This window comes from Vicugna pacos, chromosome 2 (genome assembly GCF_048564905.1).
Source record: "Vicugna pacos chromosome 2, VicPac4, whole genome shotgun sequence".
NCBI classification, from domain to species: domain Eukaryota; kingdom Metazoa; phylum Chordata; class Mammalia; order Artiodactyla; family Camelidae; genus Vicugna; species Vicugna pacos.
Genome location: NC_132988.1, coordinates 2150924 through 2164483, shown reverse-complemented (window position 1 = coordinate 2164483; position 13560 = coordinate 2150924). Strand labels below are relative to the sequence as shown.

The window sequence follows — 13560 nt, the reverse complement described above, 5'->3', positions numbered from 1 at the left end:
ACACAAGGAAGATACCCGAAGTGTCTTTAAAGAGCTTTTCCCAGGCTGGGCTTGTAAAGAGACTGTTAATTGACAGAGACCCTCTTCTCACCCATAGTCCCTCTCCTTAGGTTGGAAAGGGCCAGCGTTTCCCCTGTGTGCAGTCCTGGTGCTTCAAGTGAGTTCTAGGGTAGGGCGGTGCACATGGTGCTGCCTTCAGTTTGTCCATCCTAATTAAACCCTGGCAGTAAAAGGGCGAGTGTTGTGCAACGACATGAACCAGCCGTCTTCACCACTTGTCATCTTCATCACTGGGGAGTGTTGAGTTCATGTTCCTCACAGCCCGTCCGAGGCTCCCTGCGTCTCCGGCTGCCCCTGGTGGGGTCTGCAGGGCTCTGGGCAGCTTCTCCTTGATCTCTACCCAAAGGCTCTCTGCTCTTTACAAGTTGATTCTCAACCCTGACTGCTCAGTAGAGCTAATGTCTAAAAACAAAAAAAAAGGTGGGGAGGGTCCGACTCAGTGGTAGAGCACGTGCTTAGCATGCAAGAGGTCCTGGGTTCAATTCCCAGTACCGCCATTAAAATAAATAAAGCTAATTAACCCCCCAACAAAAAAGAGAAGTTTTTAAAAAACAAAAAACAGCACAAAGGCCCCACTCCAGGCCAGTAAATTCAGAACAGCGGGGGCGGTGCTGGGGCGCACTGTTTTTTAAAAGCTCCCATATGCTTCCCATGTGCAGGAGGGAGAGCTACCCCTCCACACCTCTTCTCGTGAGCTTGTCCGTCCACTCACGCCCCAGTTGACCTCTTGAAACAGGAGTATGTTTTCTCCCAATTTCTAGACTTTTATTTGCCTACTGGACATCTCTCCACAGGCACCCAATCTGAACTGAATCAGTTGTCTCCTCTCATGACTTGCCTGTCTTCCTGCCCTTCTTATTTCAGGGAATGGCACTATAATTTAGGACACTGCCAAAGCCAGAAAGCTGGCCGGCATCTTTGACCACTTCTTGCGCTTCCATCACACCTGTGCCCAATCTGTCCACCTGCTGAAATGCTGCCTTTTGTCTCCTCCCAGCTGGGCCTAGGCAGACCTCACCATGTACCTGCCAGTGGGTCTCCCTGCCTCTCTGTTGTCTTTCTAGACCACCTTGAATGTCTCCTCCACCCTGAAGGCGCACAGAGCCCTTTGTGAAGTGCACCTGCGATCTCTCCACCTGGCTGCCTTACCCGCCTCCCACACCCTGTGCTCACTTCTAGACTATTTGCGGTTCCTGGAAGGGACCTGGCTCATTTTGGCCTCTCACCTTCGCATGTGCAGGTCCCCAGGGAGAAATGGCCTTAACATTCTACCTTCACCTGATCACCTCTAGGGCATCTCAGAACTCACCACAGTGGTCCCCTCCTCTGGGAGAGCCTTGGCTACAGTCTGGCTCTCTGTGCCCTGAGCACCCTCTGCTGACTCTTACCCAGGCTCTCTTAACACGCTTCTGCAGCCATCACTTGACAATGACTCCTGTGCACCTAGGAGCTCCTGCAAGCAGGGACTGTGTCTTTTTTCTCTGTATTCTCAGAGCATGGTAGAGACTCAGGTATAATGGTGGAGGGCACAGTGGTTATTCTGAAATTTCTCTGTAGGAAGGGCCTGGGGTAACAGTCTGGTTGGAAGAAGGGCTTAGGGGACTTACCCTGGAATTACATTTTGAATTAACATATCATGTTGTTTTTATCTACTATTTGAAGTTACGAGTCTTAAAACAGAAGAATGATTTATAAAAATTGCTTTACCGAAAATTGAGAAAAACGGCAGTTTTCCATATTTAAGTGTATTATTTTAATTTGGGGTGACTGTGATGGTGGAAAATAGAAATGCAGGGGCTGCTAAAGCATTCTCATCCCTTCCGGCACCCTGAGGTCCTTTGGTCAGAAGAGACAGAGGGATGTGAGGAGAAGCAGGCTTGGAGGGTGGCCCGTGTGCTGCTTTTAAATTATGACGGTTACTTGTGCTTTTTTTTTTTTTTTACTTTTTTTAAATGGAGGTACCGGGGCTTGAACCCAGGACCTTGTGCATGCTAAGCATGCGCTCTACCACTGAGCTATGCCCACCCTTCCCCCTGATCCTTGTGTTTTTAGTGGGTGTGATGTGCTGGTAGCAGGTGATTTAGCATCAGACACAGTCACCTGCCTCTGACCATTGCGTTACTACATTTCCCCTGAGCTAGAGAGCTAGAGTATGTTTTCACAAGTTCAATAAATTATCTACATTTTCTTTTTTCAAAAAAAAAATGCATTAACTCATTTTTCTCTTTAGTATCTGTAAGTAAAATGTGATTTTTTCAACAATGTACCAAAGTATTAAGGGTAATAAATATTAAGTACAGATCTCTGAAGCATCAGTCATCACTGAAGATCCACATTCTGCTGTTCTCTCTCTCTCTGTTAGTCACCTTACTTCTGGAGCTCTGGAAGTGGCGCCAGGCAGAACTTGAGTACGAATGGGGCCGGTTGAGTTGCAGCAGGAAAAACCAAGCCCGGCTAGAATAGGAGGCGTGGTGTCCCCACGTGGGGATAGATGAGATTACCCAGGTAGAGAGGGCGCTGTTTAGATGCGCTTTAGTCTGTTGACTGCAGGGCTTCTCAGCCTTGGCTGCATGTTGGAATCACCAGGGGACCTTTAAACTTTCGGTGCCCAGATTCCATCACTACAAACTCTGATGGTACTTAGTGGCCTGGGGTGCATTCTGGCACAGTGAAGTTTTTAAAGCTCCTCTGATGATTGTAATGTGCAGCCAAGGTGAAGGAGCACTGCCTGGAATGGTGGACACAGAAGAGAAGTATGTTCCTTCCTTCATAATAACAGTAAAAAGGGGGAAAAGAAAAAGACTGGTATAATTGTATAAGAAAAGAGGATTGATTTGTATCCTTTCATAAGACCAATAAAAATGCAAAAAAATCAGCCTGTATGACATAGATGTAGAAGGAAATACACATTGGTTTTTATAGTTGATTTCCATTTTTTCCACATGTGCCTTCATTATTGCAGCCTCCTTTTCATCATAGACTAGCTTGCCCCTTTGTCTTGAACTAAGTCCCGGTCACTGCTCCCTCTTCTCATTGGAATATGTACAAAGCAGTGTGGCTGTCATCCTAAAGTCAGAGGAAGGCTAGAGGAAGCAGGGAAACCTTTGTTGAGGAGCCAACTGTGTTTGGGCACTGAGCTAGGCATTTTATATAATTGGAAAGGTAAATTTACTGCTGCAACTCCTGTTGCAAAATTTAAAAATAAAGCTATATATCTTTGTATAAACATTCCAGAGCTATGAAAGATGATTTTTTGAGTCATCTGTATTGTTTCTTTCCATCAGCCATGATAATTTAGAGCTGATGGTGCTTGCAGTCAGCAGCAGCAGGACAGTAGGTTGTGATCATGAATATCTCTTGGAAAGAAAATGCTTTTACCAGGAGCATCTGAAAATGTCACCAACTATAGATTTTATAAACTGAATCGCAGATTTACAGATTGTTGGCACTGAAAAGGTCTGGAAGGAGCAGGTCAGCTTCCTCTTTTTATTAATAAAAAAATGAGGTTCAGTTACCAATAGAAGGTGACATTTGTCTTTTACAATGTAAAAAGCTTCTAATAATCCCCATTATGAATAGTTCCTATTGTTTACAACTACAAAGCATGTTTTGTTGAAAGACTGTACATTCAGAGATAAAAGCTGAAACTTAGACAAAATTAGATGTTCATAATGTTTTTGAGTTGTGAATAAGAAAAACGTATCATATTGGCAGCATACAAAAAATACTGAAGAAAAGCCATTTTGGTCATTTAAACTGCCAATTTTAAATTTAAAATTGCCAACAATTAAGTTTAAATTTCCATTGGAAGATGCTTGTTGAAAAATTGAAGATGAAGGCTCATTTCTCTTTATCGTTCTTCCTTATTTAAAAAATTGTTTTAATTTTTTTTGTTTTTAGTTTTTTAATTGAAGAGTTTTACTTTAATTGCGAATGCATGTTCTATTGTTTCGAGAGGCCAGCCTTGTGGTAGTGAGACCTTGGGAATAGAGCTGCCTAAATTCATATATGAACACAGCAGCTTGCTCCCTGAGTGATCTTGGACAACTTAACTTCTCTGTGCCAGAGTTTCCTATAAAATAAGAATAAGAAAGTGGTTTCCTCATGACTGTGGTAAAGATGGGTCGAGTTAAGGTATAGAATCTACTTGGAAGACTGCCTGGCACAGAGGAAGGGCCATGTACTTATTTGCAATTGTTATAATCTAGGCAAATCTTGAGTCTTACTTATTTTATCTCTAAAAAAAACTAAATATAAACTCTAAAATGGAAATTCTAAACCTTTGTAGTTGTAGCTAACACATAAAACTCAACCAAGAAACACACAGTGGAGACCAGTTAGCTGCAGACACCTGAGAAACTGCCTGTCCTGCACGGAATCTAAGCTGTCACTACTGTCACTTCTGAAATCTAAGGCAAGCTCAGGAATAGAGCTTTACAGCTTGGCCTCGTCAGGTACCCAGACCCCTAAGCTCAGACCATGGCAGGGAAACAGTTTGCTGTTCACATGCGCATTTTCAAAAAATAGTATTAAAATGAATACTGTACGTATTTTGTTGTGTGTTTGACATCGTTAACAGAAAAAAAAGAAAGAAACCCTTGCAGTTATGAATAAGGAGGCTATGTCTGAAAACTAATTTTTTAAAAAAATTATGCTTAGGATTTAGTGACCAGTTAGGGGAAAAATCATTTCATTGGTGTAATCCCTTGATTGACTAAACTTGTTTTTTTCTTTTTTTAATTAGGAAGAAGAGCATGTTCCCTTTACCACCTGGGGAAAGTATAATCATACAACCCTATGTGCAAGTGCTCTTTTTCTGGGTAAGAACCTGCCACAGACTTTTTACTATCTAGTGTTACATGCTGAGAAAACTGAAAGTCAAGCTGGGAACTATGTAGTCTCATAGAGAAAACTGTTTCCAGAGAACATCTGAGCCAACGCAGGGTGCCACTCTGCAGGTTCCACAGTCTCTTCTGCTCACAGTGCTTCCCCCAGTTCTTTTCACCTCATTTGTTCAAATCAGATCAGTGGTTCAGGATTCTCCAGGGTCTGATTAAGAGACCAGATGAAGGCAATAAGGATTCTAAAATTTTCCGAGAGTAACAACCAAGGTAAAATGTCTAAGAATAACCTAACAAAAGGATAGTTGGAACTATCAAAAAAAAAAAAACAAAACATTAAAAACTACTGAAAGACATAAAAGAAGCTTTAAGCACATGATTCTAGATTAAAAGACCATAGCTCCAAAATATCAGAAGTTATAAATTTATTTGGGGTTTATTGTGAATAAAATCATATTAGTAATATAATAATTAAATAAGATAATGAGAGTTTTACTAGCTCAAGAATAGCCAGATTAGAGAATAGAACAGGAAGTCCAGATATGGGCTGTGACATCAATAATTTAGTATACGAGATGAAAGGCATTACCAGTCAGGGAGATAAATAAAGGTTATTCAATAAATGGAACACTTATTAGCTATTTGGGGGGAAAAGTATAGATTTAAATCATACAGTGAACCATAAACTGTGATAAATTCCAGGAACATTTAAAAAATAACATGATTAGAAAAAAACTAGAAATAAATATGGATGAATATACAACCTCTAGATGTGCAGTAAGTTTCAGAGGAAAATACATAAAGATTTCCATGCATCAGAAGCATCCTAAGTTTAAACAAAACAGCAGAGGATGTTGTTTCTTAACAGATCCGACAAGGGGCTAATTCCTTCAATATATAGAGAGTTCAGATCACTTCAAAGATAACACCAAAAAATCTCAGGAGTGGAGAAGGCAGAGAAGATGAACACACATTCACAAAGGAAAAAATAGAAGTCAGGCTCTGATGGTAATTCAGTTAGTGCACATCAAAATGAAATAGTTTTCCACCTCTCAAGTGACACAGCTCTGTGTTTATGAGGATGAAGTGCCAGTGATCAGCAGCTCTCATACCTAAGGCTACTGGATATGTTTTGTGAAGTGTGGTTGATTTACAATGCTGTGTTAGTTTCCGGTGTACTCCTCCAGCTTTCTTAGAAAGCAGTTTGGCAGTTCATATCAAGAGTCAAAAATATTCATATGATTTAATCCACTAATTCAGCTTTGAAAAACTTTTAATCAGAAAGTATTTCAAAATGGAAGGGAAAAGTCAGCATGGAGGTAAGTCACAGACATATTTTTATATGTGTATATAAAAAAATCTCAGCCAAAATATTCTCCTTCCAACCTTCACATAGTAGAATATTATGCAGCCATGAAAAATGTGTCCATGAAAATATTTTATGACATGTCAAAGTGTTATGATTATGATAAGCTTGAGAATAAAATTAATATATAAAATAATTTTTAATACGCAAACAATGCACAGTTCTGAATGAATTATGCCTATAACTAGATGCATTTTTCTTATTTTTATTTTTTATTCATTTTTCAGAGTTGGAGTCTTTTGATTGTAGGTGACAAAATCAATCTCCAATGGGTTTAAACAACAACCAAAAAATGGGGATGAGTGGGATTTATTGGTTTCTGTAACTGAAAACCTCAGATCTGAGGTCTGGCTTCAGTCAAGGAGAGATACTGTAGCCCAGATGATGTCAAGGGCTGGTTTTGTCCTGTCTTCATTCTGTGTCCAAGGATGTCTCAGCATGCTGCTTCTAGGCACTCAGCATCCCAGATCACACATCCATCCAAGCCAGAGAGGTCTCTTTTGGCAGTTTCCTCTCTTGACAGAGGAAGCTCATCATTCACATGGGCACCAGCACATATCTCCTCACGTAACAGTGGCTCTTACTGGGTTATTTGCAAATCCTCAAATCATGTGTGAGGCCAATAGAATGAGGGATATTATCTGTCTTAAACCAACTAGGATCTACCTCTGGCACCTCGGAAAGGGTCGGTCAGTCTAGCCCAAATCACAGGACTAAAAACAGAAAGGAGGTTATTTATCCTAAAGCAAAATCTAGGTCCACTTCTAAGACTGGGGACAGATCCAGGACAGCAGTTCTGTCCACTACTGAGTACTTTCAGATTTTCTTTAATGAGCAGATATTAAAGTTATGATCAGAAAAGATGATATGTAAGAAGAAACTTGAGGAGGGAGGATGAAAAGCTTTCCTGTTTCCTAAGAAATACTGAACCCATTAAGTGCTTGGAAGAAAAATGGAAATGTGTCAAGTTTGTAAAAGTTCTGAAGTGAATTAGAATTCATTTCACAGACCATGTAGGAGGCAGTGCTATGCAGAGTTAGTGTGTCTTTGGGCTCTTTGAGTATTTCATTTCTTTCACTTGATAGTTGCTTTATTTGGGGCAAATTGTGTCATCTTTATGCAGCTCTATTTCCTCATCTGTAAAAGAGATATAATATTACCTTCCCTACAGGGTGATTGTGAAGATTTAAAAAAAAAATAGATGTGTGCTGAAGCAATAGTAAGCATTTAAAGAGTCTTAACTATTATTATTACTTAATACATAATTTTAAAAATTATTATGCAGACTTCTAAAAAATATATACTATTTAAATGGCCTATGTATGTTGTATAAGAAAGGAAGGCTCAATATACCTTCTGTTATACATTTTTCTCAGCTTTAACTAATGTTCACATTTAATCACACACACACCAAAAAGTTACTCCTTTCACAAGTATGAAGCCTTAACTGTGAAGAAAAGAAGATAAGCAGAGAGAGTGGAGGAGGAAATAAAATGCTTTCCCTACAAACTGATGGCTTAAAAACTAAAAAAAACACCTTTTTAACACTTTGGTCACCATATTCATAGCTAATACTTAGGTAGAATTTTTCACATGCCTGGGTTTAATGTTCTAATTGTTTTCACCTGTAGTAAATCATCAACTCATCACAATAATCCTATAAATTGCTATTATTATCCCCCCATTATATGGGTGAGGAGATTGAAGCCCCTAGAGTTTAAGAAATTTGCACAAGGCCCCACAGCTAGCATCAGAGCTGGGATCCAGATGCAGGAGTGTGGCTCCAGGAGGGGCTTGCAAACACTCCCTCTGCTCTCCCCTGCAGGTGCAAGCCAGCCGCCTGCTGTTACTGTAAATAACATGATGTGGTTCACTTAGTCTTGAAATTCACATTCTTTGTAGCTTTCTCTCTGGGGCAGCCATCAGGAGCAGCCAGGGACACTGAGTACATGCTTTTGGACTTCGACCAAGAAGGTAGATGGAGGGAAAACAGTTTAAAAATGGGACCCTTAATGTTCATTCTTCAGTGGCCAGAAAGAAAACCTGCCTAGTGAGGAACTGAAGCCCTACGAGCCACGTGCAGATTATGCTTCAGACACCCCCATTGTCCTTGGGTCCACACAGTCAGAGCTACAGTGGATCAGGGACATGAATCTTGTGCAAATGCAGGGAGTATGAATACCTGCCATTTTAAGATATCAAGGAGTTTGAAAAGCATGTGAAACTTCCATCAGCAGAGACCTGCTGTCACTTCCAGTATTTCCCTCAGGGCATGTCCACAGTTTCACTGGTCCTATTCAGAATGAAGACGACATCTAGCACCTGCTGACCCCTGAATCAGTGACAGGTTCCCCCTAGAAAGGAAGCATATCCCCTTCATGGGTTACAACTAGTTCATAACCTAAGTAATTCTATAGATGTAGAAGGGGTATTTTCATTGGTTCTGCTGTCACAGACTTGTCTCCAAAAAAAATGCCACCAGTTACTCCATTTTCACCCCATTTGAAGATATATGCTAAGAGGCTTCATTTTTTGGTGCAGTTTTAGGTTTACAGAAAAATTCACAGAAAGTAGAGTTCCCGTATACTCCCTGTGCCCTGCACACAGCTGCTCCTGCTGTCAGCATGTTACATTAGTGGATGCACTCTTTTTGACATCCTTCATTCCTCCTCCCCTGAAATTTAACATGCCTGATATTCACATCTCTTGTGGCATTTATGTGCAATTTACATCACTTCTCACGTTTATGTGAGGTTTACAGCACATGCATGTTGTCTGTTTAAGCGTGGGTTTGGGGCAAGTTTTCTGTGTAAAAATATGATCATTAGTGAGTCTCATGCTGCTGGGTTTTTGGGTTGTCAGGTCCTATTGACCATTGCTTCAGTTATTGGGATCACTGTCTATGGACTTTCAGTGTTCATTGTATTTTCTGCAAAACTTCCCAAGAACCTGAATGGAAGAGACCCAATCCAGAAGTACCTGACTTTTCAGGTGGGCCACGCCCATCACTGCTTCCCTCATCTGTTTTATCATCATCGTGACCCTGAGTGCCATATATGAGAAAGTGGCAATCATGATGACTGACTGTGGTAAGCTCCTCCTGCAGCTGAGGTCATTTCTACGCCAGTTTTAGAACCAGGTCAAAACAGAGACTGCATTTTTTAGGCACTTCAATTCCAGTACATTACAGTCTTTAGAAATCTTCAAGTGTAAACATATTTTCTCTAGCCTATATGAGAAGTGAATTAGCTCCAGCTTTGCATTAGTAAAAGGGACAAAGGAAGCATTAGAATGTACAAGCTGTGGGTAAACAGGTCAGTGCTTAATAATAATTTCAGTTACATTAGATCAGGTACCCTATTATTGAAATTTGTCTCTGTATTGCAAATAAGTGGAAGAGGGTCGTGGTTCCAGTGGCAGATTTTCTTGTGCATTATGGAGAGGACAAGTAATCACAGTGTTATGTGTCTTTCCCCCATGCTGTTCCTGTTAGTGCAGCTCCATTCTCATCAGCTGTGGCTTCTATAATAAATGTTTCTTCTCTCTGGCTTGTATCCCAGCCAGTGGCTTAGCGGCCCAAGTCAAGTGCTTCCCACATGCTGCATGTGGCTGGGTGGTTCTCCCAGTGGTCTGCTCAGTGGTCATCTTCTGAAAACACCAAGACCAATTCAAATTCTGAACTAGGAGGATGACCCGTTTTATGTTCCCCGAATGCATGTAGCAAGTTGCCCCGTGTTTTGTTTGTTTTCAATAGTCCTACCTTCCTGCCGTTCATGGAGACAAGAGAATATCATTTAGCAGGATGTTCAAAAGTAGTTTTCTGTCAACTTACACCTGACAGAGGACAGTTCTTGCCCATTGGATACTGTTGTTCCTATAAATTTTAAGGAACAGCTGACTTATTTTGCCTTGTGGGATATTGTGTTCATAGTGGGAGAAACTCTTACAGCAGTGTGTACACTTGGAGTTAACATAGCAGCTATGTTAAGGAATTCAAAACAGCTTAAATGGAAGCAGTGTGAATTGTATATATATATATATATTTTTTTTAAGCATGTTAACTCATGCGTCGGTGGCTTTGATCAGGGTCTCAAAGCCGTTCACAGTTTTACAGACTTAACTTTTCTTCATTCTAGCTGCAGAGCTCCCAAGGACCAGACTGACTATGAGAACAGCCTAACCACGAAGGTGTTCTAGTTCCAGTTTGGCAACTACTCCTCATGTTTCTACATCGCGTTCTTTAAGGACAGATTTGTGGCTTATCTGGGAGACCTGGTGTATTGGCTGTGAAAATATAGAAATGAAGAGGTGTGAATACCACATTGCGTTCTGCTGACAGTCTAAGCTGTGTCATGTTTTCTCTCATTTGCCCAGCGAAGAGTGTCTTCATTGTCTGTTCCTTACATTTTTTTAGCCAAAAAATAATGACTTTATTTCATGTTAGAGCTATCTAAAATTTAAATCAGATTTTCTTTCTGATATTCCAGTGTGACCCAGGTGGCTGTCTCCTTGAACTGATGACACAGCTGACAATAATCGTGGGAGGAAAAGCAATCTGGAATAACATACAAGAGGTGTTACTTCTGTGAGTATGGAGTCATGTGATCTTGGGGTGAGAACGGCCCACCCAGCAAAGTCTTTTTCCTGTGTGCCCACGTAGCTGTGTGCCATCTCTAAAACAGGGGACACTGCTTATTAAAGGTCTCCAGAGAAGATGATCCAGCCAACAGTGTAAACGTACCTGCTGTTTAATAATTATGCTTAAATACCTTCTTTATATTTAACTTAAATCCGCAAGTGCTATCGTTTCTGCTTATTAGCCCATCACTGGGGGCTAAATGATCAGAACCCTTTGTGAGATGGCCCTTGTTGGGGCCGTGAACTGAGTTTTCCCACAAGTCCCCACAACTTTCTCCTCCTTTTATACATGCATTTGAACGTTCATGACAAATTTGTTGAGTGCCTAGTATGTGCTAGTCACTGTATTAAGTGCTATACATGTGTGTGTGTGTGTGTGTGTGTGTGTGTGTAATTTAATCACCCAAATAATTCTTATTCTTATCTCCCTTTTACAAATGAAGATTCTGTGGCTTAAAGAGGGTAAATGATTTGCCCAAGCTCTCATTGCCAATAAGAGGCCAATGTGGGACTCAGATGTAAGACCGTATCTCTCTGAACCCATGTGCTTCTAAGAACAGAGGCTCTCTTGTGGTCCTAAGGCACAGGATTACATAACGTTTTAAGAGACACTTGTCTGAAATAATAACTACATAGGTTTTGACTTAATGTTCTCTTCCTAAAAATGAGAAAAGCAGATGTTAGCAAAGGTCACGCTGTCCTTTTGATTCCACATAAGCCCAATCCCACATCAAAGTGGACAGTCCAGGGTTATCTGCAGTTTCTGCACATTGCAAGGAGCTTATTGGATTTGCTTTCTGTTGCTGCTGTGACAAACATCCACAAACGTCTTGGTAGTAAGAAGAAAAAAGAAAAAGTCCCCACCGAACAACACAAATTTAGTATCTTACGTCTCTGGAACACAGAAGTCTGCTGAAGTCAAGGTGTGGCAGGGCTGCTCCTCTCTGAAGGCCCCAGGGAACCTGTATCTTTGCCTCTTCTGGCTTCTAGAGGCCGCCTCATCTCTTGGCCTGTGACCTCTTTTCTCCCTTTTAAGATTAGCAAGGTTGTGTGCCTCTGACTCTGATTCTGTGGTCACATCTCCTCTCCTCTCTCCCCTCTTCTGCCTCCCTCTTCCTCCTTTAATGACCCTGGTGATTACACTGGGCCCACTTCTATGATCCAGCTCGTCTCTCTTACAGTCAGCTGGTTAGCAACCTTAACCGCATCTGCAACCATAGGCCCCCTTTGCCAGGGAACCTGACCTCTTCCTATGTTCTGGGGATTAGGACATAGACATCTTGGGGGGGATCATTTTTCTGCCTACCACAGTAACCTTTTTAAGATAATTTCTGGCTTTGAGTTTGTGTTCTCATGAAACTGTTGATCTCTCTTCTGTCTTGCCTTCCACACAAGCATTCTGCTCCTGGCCAACCTAACTGCAGAGCTCACCACTTGCTGTGGTGTCCCCCAAAACCACTTACACAAGCAGGCCTCACTGACGTTTGGGGCACACAGGAGAAACTCAAAACAACTTGAATTTTGAAATGAAAAACCTCCGTCATTTTAAAATCTTTCATGCCACTGTAAAAAAAAAAGTCTTTGTTTTTACTTTGTTTTTAATTTTTAAACTATTTTAAACTTTGTTACTTTTACTTTTTTTAAACTATTTAAACTTTTTTCCCATTATCCTTCATTGTAGGCTCCAGAAACCTGCTGTCCTGCCCACCACATCCAAATTCCCTTTCATTGTTTCTCCTCCCTTCCCTAACCTTCCTTGTCTCTCCCTTATTACCAAGTTTCTGTCCATTCTCTTTATAGGGCAGTTAAATTCTTTTTCTTTCTTTCTTTCTGTTTCTGCAGAGTGAACACCTTTGGGTGTCAGTGTGTCCTTCCACATTTCTTCACAAGGGCTTCCTCTTCCAGCTTCAGTGTGAACTGCCGAGGTCTGTCTCTAAACAAAGGCATTTCCCTTGTCCCCCAGCTCACCACGCCCCTCAAAAAAAGATTCTGATCTTCGCTGTGAAATGAATCTTTTTTTCACCCTACTGTGCAGTAGACAACTCTTACCCTGATCTCACAGTCAGATTTTTCCAGAGAAGTAAAAGTAGCTCATGTGCAAATAATACTATTTTTCTCTATGAAAAGAAATAGATCAGATAGAGGAAATACTTAACTCAGATTACTCAAAAGCGTTTCCTGAATGAAATAGGTTAATTATTTAACACTAAATTTTGTTGAATCTGGTTATCAGCTATTTTTCCCAATCAAGGAGAAGGATATATTTCCTAAATTGGTACTGAGCAATTCATGTGAAATGAAACTTGCTCACATGAACTAGTTTAAAGTAAAGGATGCATTATAGTATCTGTGGTCTGTTTAAACCTTCGCTTAAGTAAGCACATTGCTGTAGGTTCCAGTGAGCTGAACTTTGCCTCCATATATTTCTACTATGGGCTAAAATATTTAGGGAATATATTTTGAATTATGTTTCCCTTCTTTGAAAACCAGGAATGCTGAATGGTAGCCAAGTTCGAGAGTGGCTTGTGTTTTCCTCACTGCCTCTTCTCTTTGTATAAGGTGCCAGTTTCCTTCTTAATTTTCCATATAAAATCCTAACATACCAAAGATCTATCAGTTACTCTTGCTGCACCAAAACTATACCCATCCTCAAAA

At 40.8% G+C, this 13560-nt stretch overlaps 1 protein-coding gene across 8 annotated transcripts in view; it reads left to right on the top strand.

The window, feature by feature from the left end:
- The window catches only part of LOC102528608 (anoctamin-6-like), a 92444-nt gene that overhangs the window by 30821 nt on the left and 48063 nt on the right, over positions 1–13560 (top strand). For 3 of the 8 annotated variants that reach the window (XR_012063404.1, XM_072948307.1, XM_072948292.1), the window contains 2 exons: positions 4805–4880; positions 10755–10852. Coding sequence is in view for 3 of the 8 variants with exons in the window: in XM_072948307.1 (XP_072804408.1) it covers positions 4805–4880; positions 10755–10852 (174 nt within the window). In the remaining 5 variants the exon portion in view is untranslated. Of the gene's footprint in view, positions 1–4804; positions 4881–9213; positions 9357–10403; positions 10576–10754; positions 10853–12747; positions 12831–13560 lie in introns of all 8 variants that reach the window. The other 5 variants (XR_012063401.1, XR_012063403.1, XR_012063405.1 and 2 more) reach the window with 3 other exon arrangements.